The 8266-nt window shown below is 43.5% G+C and overlaps 2 protein-coding genes across 4 annotated transcripts; one reads left to right on the plus strand and one right to left on the minus strand.

Annotated features, from left to right (window-relative positions):
- Nucleotide 1: 1 nt before the first annotated feature.
- Nucleotides 2-2238, minus strand: LOC135390589 (uncharacterized). The gene is made up of 2 exons (XM_064620336.1): nucleotides 2194-2238; nucleotides 2-1908 (listed from the first exon to the last, which is right to left on the minus strand). Exons 1-2 carry the CDS (start codon nucleotides 2194-2196, stop codon nucleotides 271-273), a joined length of 1641 nt encoding a protein of 546 aa, XP_064476406.1. The 5' UTR covers nucleotides 2197-2238; the 3' UTR covers nucleotides 2-270.
- Nucleotides 2239-2350: 112 nt separating this feature from the next.
- On the plus strand, nucleotides 2351-7303 carry LOC135390584 (ERI1 exoribonuclease 3-like). 3 transcript variants are annotated; one of them, XM_064620326.1, is made up of 8 exons: nucleotides 2351-2564; nucleotides 2626-2812; nucleotides 3520-3636; nucleotides 3689-3748; nucleotides 5376-5461; nucleotides 5535-5607; nucleotides 5674-5770; nucleotides 6419-7303. In XM_064620326.1, the coding sequence occupies exons 2-8, from the start codon at nucleotides 2636-2638 to the stop codon at nucleotides 6505-6507; spliced, it is 699 nt and encodes a 232-aa protein (XP_064476396.1). In that variant the 5' UTR covers nucleotides 2351-2564; nucleotides 2626-2635; the 3' UTR covers nucleotides 6508-7303. The 3 variants fall into 3 exon arrangements, with proteins under 3 accessions (XP_064476396.1, XP_064476395.1, XP_064476394.1); XM_064620325.1 differs by having other exon boundaries at nucleotides 2351-2549; XM_064620324.1 differs by having other exon boundaries at nucleotides 2351-2549; nucleotides 2636-2812.
- The last annotated feature ends 963 nt before the right edge of the window (nucleotides 7304-8266 follow it).

Here is an 8266-nt window from a genome sequence, read left to right on the forward strand (position 1 = left end):
TTTATTTATTTTGAACAATACAGAACAAAATGTGGGAAAGCTGCGATGCATACGCGATTAATTGCATATTACAGGCTCCCTTAACCAGTCTACGGGAAAATGTAATATGCTTTAGCAAATAACTGGAAGATTACAGTTAGATAGCTTAATGCTCCATTAAGAATAGCACCGGAAAATGCGATATAATGCTATACTAATGGTAGGACTGGTAATGTGAAAGTAAATACGTGCGTACACACCCGAGAGACGGGCAATAAATAGTGAATGTTCTCAAAACAGTGTTGTTGGTCCAGATTTCCTTGACCCCGTGAAAGTAAATGCAAATGCGACGGACCCTCCGGCTTTATCTTCGTCCGTATCCCCAAACATGTTAAATTGTTCAGCCGGAGTTTGGGGACGGGTGTCCTCCAGCTCCGCAAATATGTCCGACTCCCCTCCAAAGGATCTGTGCGTCGGAAGTGCCTCGTCTTCGTTCTGCGTCGTGTGGTGACCCTTCGGGGTACTCGTAGTCCAGAGTAGTAACGGTTCCCTTCCTGCGGTACCCCTCTCTCGGCTTTCCGGTGACTCCGGTGCGGTTCTCAACAGTGCAAGGTACTGCGATTGGCTCATGGAAGGAGAGCTCGGAAGAGGGCTTCCCACATTGTCAACAGAGCCTACTACGGTGTTGCTATCTGGCTTATACTGGGGAGCTGCCGAGGGCTGGGGTTCTTCCAGAATATTACCACCGTTGACTTTACATGCCTGGAGGGTCCTGTTCTGACTTGTGGTGCCATCTTGAACTTCCTGGTCAACCTTCTGTCTCTTTTCAGACTTTAAGGTATCGCCGATTTTATCCAGAGGAGTGCGTTTCAAGAGTGGTGATGTCCTCTGTGTGTCTCGTCGGACAGTGTAATGACCGAGTTTTTCTGTAGCAGCCTCTTCCTGATGATTGCTAGATTTAATTCCTTGCACGTTGAAGGCACTCTTGGGCTGAACAGCAGCCACACGTTGGACTATCTGTTCTGCCATTGTAGAAGATATGGCTGGTAGTTTACTGCGGCTGAATGGCTTGAGTGCAGGAAGCCGGAAGTTGATTGCTTTCGTTGGCATTGGTGCAGTTCTGGATGCTGTTGATGGGAAACTACATTTTGGCAGCAGTGATGGCATCTCAAAACGTCGCAGTTTCGGAAGAGCTGGTATCTGTAGAGAACTCGTGGTTTTCATTCTGGTTGCTAGGGTCTTTTCGTGTTCCTTCTGCTTCAGCAGTTCATCTCTGGTAGTCTGAAGTGAGACAATTTCTCTCTCTTCCTTACTCAGCTCCTCTCTCAGTTTTTCGGTATTCAGCTTCGTCTTTGCTAGCTGCACTATAAACTGGTTCTGGTCGTCACTTTTACTAAAATTTTTGTGTTCCTTCAGGTGATCTATCTCTGCTCGTAAGCGTTGCAGATATCGCATCTTCTCAGTGTGAGATCCCTTCAGAGATTCCACGTTGCGTTCAAATTGCAAAATTCCGAAACTATCCTTGATGCTGCAAATGAGCTCGAGCTGTTTGTTGTAGTCTGTGCGAACATTGTTCATGAAAGTGTCACAATCGTCCTTCTCGCGAATTGTCGCTTTGCGTTCTCTTACTAGTTGTTCTTCTAATTCGCCTACTTGCTGTTCCAAGCTATCATGAGAATTTTGAAGCGTGTTCAGTGTAGTTTCGCTGTTCTCGAGGTAGCGCTTTTCGGACTGCAGCTCAGCTTCTAGATTCTTGATTTTCTCCCCCTCCATTTTAATATTAGAATGCAATTCTCCCAGGTGCTTCTCAGTCACTCTAATCCGCACCTCTTCCTCGTTTTTCCTGTCTAACATTTTTTTCATGATGTTTAATGCAGAGTTTTTTAACGCGAGGAGGGCGTTGCATCCTGACTCGGGCGACGACATATCCTGGAACAGAAAAAACGAATAAAGAATGTCAGTGATTGCGATTGTCTCAGATGTTGGAATGTTTGGATTTCATATATTACGTTGGCAGGTTTCAAGTACGCTCACTGTTATGGGACTTTCAACGTGTGCCTATAAAATTATGAAACGTGCGCGCTGCGTGAGTTTCGGAAATTTCGTAGCAGACGACAGTTCGAGCTTTGATTCGGCAGTCGCTGCATCGCTGTTATGTGCTGCAACACTGAAATAGTTCGGGAAAATTAGAAACGTCACTCTGTATATTTATACCATGTTCAGGATTTTTGATTTTTGCAATCCCTGCTGCCCTGCTGCGTGTCGTGTGATGTTTGGCCGGTTCGGTGCAGTGGTGCAGCTATTGGCTTCGGCTTGGTCGTCTTAGTCAGCTTAGTTGGCGCCCTTTCACCGGCTTGGCTGGCTGGCTGGCTTTGCGGGCTCTGCGTTCGCGAAACGCTCCTCTTCTGTTTCTTGCAGTTGCTGGATGTAACTTGCTTGCATATTACTGCTGCTGGCAGCTACATTTTAAAAATTCAATGAAAGATTTGCTGATGATTTCGAAAAATATTATCGCACCTGTGACTTCACTTGGGCGTCTGCTCTGTCTGCTCAGCTTCAAAAGAGATCAGGTGCAATGTATTCATGTAAATTCATTCCTCATTGCTCAGTAAAAATATGTTGTCTCATTTGAAACCTATTTTCTAGTACCTTTCAGATGTTGCGCTGGTTAGTGGTTACTAGCCACCGTAATATCGTTTCACAAGTTGAGAAAAGCCGACGAAGAAGTTGTAACATGTCAAGCCTTGCAAAACTTGCGAAGCAGAAGTATGACTATTTCCTAGTTCTTGACTTGGAAGCTACTTGCGAAAGAGAACGGGCACCACGACCACAGGTATAGAGTTCTGTCTTTGTGACCCCTTTACTCGTCTTACCATTGCAAAAAGAAGGAAAAAAGAGAGATAACTGTGTTTTACATTGTTGTTACATTGGGTCAAGTTGTGACGCGAAAGCTATCAAAGTAAAATGGAACTTTAAGAGAAAGTTAACTTGCACCCCAAAAAAAGGGGGCTGCTGGCCCCTCCAAGGTCATCAGCTGCATATGGCTTATCCTGAACCTTTGGCTCACCTAGCTAACCTCTACTTGTCATTTTTTTAAAATAAACACACCTCCCTTTTTTCAAAGAAAATCCATGTAGAAAATCCCCCAAAACCATACTTTCAAAATGGGCACCAATGAAGTTTGTTCGGAATTGTTCTCTGATGTACACAAGTGTTGTACACACAAGCTGCGTTTACATGAACTCTACAGAAACGGGTTGAGTCGGACCGGACCCGACACTGTGTACACAAACTCGAGGAGGCGATTGCAGTGGTGTGTAGTGAGTTGAGTCAACCTACCTGCTGCTGTCGGGTTGACTCAACCCCACGTGATGCGGGGTGAACACGACCCGACAGTATTTACATGAGTGAGTAGATCCTGATAACCCAACTGGAGCTGCTTCTGTTGGAATTATGTAAATGCTGCTACAGTGAGGCATTTGATGAACCCTGCGCAAACTGAAATTCATCTGTATAGTAGGTGTGTTCTTGTACCTGCAGGAGATAATTGAATTTCCCGTATTAAAAGTCAGTGGCCATACCTTTGAAATTGAGTCAATATTTCACGAGTACGTTCGGCCAAAGGCTCATCCTGTTCTGTCTTCATTCTGTACTGAGGTAAGCGAGACTATGTAAAATGTCACCTCGAATTGAGAATGTCCTTTTGCAGTTGACCGGCATCATTCAAGATATGGTAGATGGACAGCCTGTCTTCGAAGATGTCTTACAGGTCTCGTATTGATTGTCTCTAGACATATTTTGTGACCCCCAGGTGTCTGAATAGTGTATTGTGCTGGGCCACAGTTGAGACTACCAAAGGGCTGATCATTGAGCCTCGAATTTCTTTGACCTCGGAGAACCCAAGTACTGCCATTCCATGGACTGTTGTTTTGACTCAGGATCATAGTAATGCAAACATGTTTCATCAACTGCAACAATTTACGCAAGAAAAGTGTTACTGGAATGCTCAGAACACTGCAAAATCAAGTTGGAGGCATCTACTCGATGTTGTTTGTCATCAGAATTGAAACATTTTGACACCCACTTGACTGACAGCTTCCACATACCCAACTCTTCATGAATTACAAACCAAGTGCATTCTCTGGATATATAGCGCACCACTTCTTCACGGTTGAGTACAATGGGCACTCGTCAAGTAAAAGGGTTGCTACAGGTTACACCAGATGAACGTAAAAGACGATTCTTTGCACCGATGTGAACCCGCATTGAAAGTGTAGCGGTTCCAGCGCCATCGCTATCCTCTCGTGCCGAATCCGTTGCCGGCACGATCTCCGCTGGAATAAAATCACTTCTTGAGTATCACGCAACATGAAGGTTGTCCCGCCTGTTTCCTTCAAAAGTTTCACAGTGAAGAGGGTAATAGAAGCGTGGAAAATGGGGACAGCGGATACCTAAACTCATGAGGCTCTGACATCACAACCCTCACCTCCCCCAGTAAGGCAGGCAATGCAAATGGACGCAACTCTGAACAACACTCGTGACATCTGCACTTTGCCCGAGAGTGTGTTCGCGGGCTTGTACCTCGGTATTCTGGCATGCAGTACAATGCGTCCATGATGTAACAAACCACATCTGTGAAAGTGTTCCAACCCCCTTTAATACCTGCATCATGCACTCATAGATTTCCATTGGAGTTTTCTTCTGCACGAGCAGGAACATGATGACAGCCCAAAGTTGAACCTTTGAGAATTTCACGCTTGTAGTAGACCTCTTTTGATGGCCCAAACAAAAATGAACACTTTGCGTTAAAAGCCTACGATTTCTCTTCTTCATCTTGCTCTTTGTGCCTATGATGACAAGTTGACGTTTGTATATGTGGAACATTTGAGCGTGCCATCGTACAAAAACTGGTGTTTTACAGCGAAGGTGGTAAGACACTAGCTGTGACATCACGGCAGGCCACCACCGTTAATACGGAATTGTCCTTTGTCATCTCCAAATTTGTTCGAGGGTCCATGCCCAGCTAACTACAATAGGTAACTACAAAAGGGGTGCAGAACAAGCCTCAGCCATAACCATGGAAATGAGCCCTCTTGAGAAACAACCAGCCAGGTTGTGAAAGAAAGCTCCTGCAAAAAGCTGACATTTTCTTAGTTATGTAAAGAACCCACAGGCCAGTTGTCATCATGATGCACCCTGGATGTGTGACTGCGGCAATGTTACCCTAATGATCCCTAATGTACCTCTGTTATAAATGGTGTGCTGAATGACAGCATCTCAAAGGGATTTCTTGGGGACGTAGACAGTCTTCGATGTCTGCATAGTCACACCACCAGCAGAGCGTTACTGCGAGGACCTCTGTCGATAGTTTTGCTCATACAGAAATTACATTGCAGATGTTTGTCACCTGGATGAGGGAACAGAGGCTTCTGTCCAGCCAGTTTATTTTTGTAACTTTTGGAGACTGGGACCTTCTCAAAATGTACACAACATATTACTTTGAGAAAATAGGTGTACGAGTAGCATCTTGAATAATAATAATAATATCACCGCAGGTTACCCTCCCAGTGCGCTTATTCTGGTGTTCCTGTGCCTGAATATATGAAAACGTGGGTCAACCTGAAGAAGGTTAGTGCAAGTATTCATTAAGCATAATGCAACGCACTAAAATAGCTATTACTTTGTCTATAAAAGTCTTTTTCAGAAGCCACAGGTCACTGGCCAAAGACGCTTCCACAGACAATGGAGTACTGCGGAATGGAAACCATTGGAAGGCATCACAGTGGGATAGGTATCAAGTTCAGTACTTTATGTGTTTTCCGCCCTCAACACCTTACACGTACATCTGTAATATTGTGTTCCGAATATTTTTCTCCTCACACACTAGAAATCTGACACGTTAAGTGGTTGCAGTGGAATTTCAGTGGCTTGTGTGCCAAAAAATACCTAACCATAATGATAACCATTAATGGGATTCCCAGCGATGCTTTTAATCGCGGTGTAAATATTTCGGTAAATATTCCTCACCCATATTACCAAATTTGGTAGTGGTCTTTGGTGCTGCTGTCTTGAGTCGTTTCTGTCGCGAAGCTTCCACGAAAAAATTTTATCCTCTAAATCAAGAAACCAACAACAAAAGCTGCAAAAGGAAAATACACCAGAAAGCTGATTTGGGAGCAACAGTCTTTCCTTATAGATTTTTGTCTTCCGTGTTATATATTACATACTGAAGCAGTATGCAGAACAAAATGTCCCCTCTCGGCAAAGAAACAAAACAGAAAGCTGCAGATGGATGGTGGTGCTCAACAGCATCATTGCCTAATGACCAACAAGAGAAACACAAAGTGCCTGTAAGAGACAGGATTAAATATTACCCGGTGTACTTTTCGTGGCCATCAGGTTTTGTGGAATATGTTGAACATTGGGAGTCCCTTTCCAGATGATTGTCGCAACAATGCCGCAATCCTCAAGTGGTTGGCTCAGCAGGGCTACGTCTTCTCAGCCACTGGATCAACTCTGCCATCATGATTCAGTATATCGGTAACGAGGCAATCTCCTATTGTGGGTGGCAGGGGTGGCCAGTAATACTTTTGAGCATTTGTATTATGTATTATATGTGATACTCAATTACTCATCCTCTGAATGTACTTGTATTATAGCGCGCAAAACTAAAGTATATTACGTGTATTACAATGCTCCAAAAGGTGTAATACTTACTGAGATATCATAAGTCTGCTCTACCTAGTGTCACTGGTGCACTTTATCAGCAATTTTCTTGTATCCCACAAACCTTTTGGACAATAAACGAGGCCCTACTATTACCTTACTCCAAATTTTCCTAAAATGAGTGACCTCAGGGTTAAACGCTACTGGAGCTGTCCTGCATTCCTCCTAGTTGAGTGTTCCTAAGGACGAGTCGTTCACAAGGTCTGAAACAGTGCGTCCAGTCATCCTTACACGTGGTTGCACCATGGCCAGTCCCGCAATTTTGGACGGCCCATTTTATATACCCAGACTAGGCTAAATCAAAAGTTGGCCCGCTTTGAGTCTGCGGCTCAAACTTGATCAGCGGTATCTCGTCATATCAGAGATAGTATTCTCATTTGCCAGCGTTCATTTAAGACTGAATAGGCACGCAGTATAGGACTGTCTCTTTGAAAACATGTTTGGAGAACGAATGTCTCAATAAGTAGAGCACTAATTGTGTATATATTTATTTCTAATTTTTTCTTTCTCGAGAACCTCCGCTAAATATGTATCAATGTACTACCACGATTACTTATGTAATACGCAGAAGTATTAGTATTATAAATTATCATTAGGCCCTTGTGTTTTCGTGTTTTAGGTTTTCGAAAACTGGGGGTAAAAAGCTGGTTTTATTTTAAGAACTATAAAATAGGATAAAATCAGGCTGTATGAGTGGAGTGGAAAAACAAATTTTTGGGACGGAAAATACGCAAAGTGTGCATTTCAGACGAACGACAAGATGTGAAGTCGTAGGTCAGATTGATAATTACGAGGTTGGTGCACAAGTTGAAACCCCCAGATCTCAAAATGCTCACTAGGGCAAACCCCAATCGCTTAATGTGGAACATTAAATATGGCCAGTATCGCTACATATGGAATATGGCTTGCACGATGGCAGGGATGGGCAGTATTTAAATACATTGTATTTAAAGTACATATTTAAATACAGGCAAGAAAAATGTATTTATATGTATATTTAAATACCGTTTTAGGTGTATTTACATTTAAAATACACTTAAATACACATATCACATCCTCCCGTATTTGTAGGCTCGTCTCGAGTTGCACACTGTTAGCCTCCAGCGATGAAGGGTATCTTGGTTAGAGACTACAGGCAGAGTGACCGTGGTACAGGTCACTCATCCCGTGTGTTCGGGGATTTCCGTCCTTCTAGAAAACAGCACAATGTCCGAATGAGGGCATCACCACCCCCGTTGCAGCAAGGGGGTTGGACGGGACAGACAGAAGGGGGCAGGACAAGAACCGACAAAGACTACTCAAAACAAACAAATGTAGAGAAAGTGTTACCGACCTGTCTAATATAATACCCACCTCGCTGCTCCTGAGTCTCAAGGAGACATTTCCGTTCAATGGAAAGTCACGGAAAAATAGACAAATATGTGGGCATTGTGTGCAGCAAACATGCATCCATAGGTTGCTCCATTTATTATATGATTTAAAAGAATAATATGCCTGGACGGCTCAAAGTATTTACAGAAGTAGTTACAGTATAGAAATACTGTCTTAATATATTTAATTG

The sequence above is a fragment of the Ornithodoros turicata genome, chromosome 4 (genome assembly GCF_037126465.1).
Source record: "Ornithodoros turicata isolate Travis chromosome 4, ASM3712646v1, whole genome shotgun sequence".
Lineage (NCBI taxonomy): Eukaryota > Metazoa > Arthropoda > Arachnida > Ixodida > Argasidae > Ornithodoros > Ornithodoros turicata.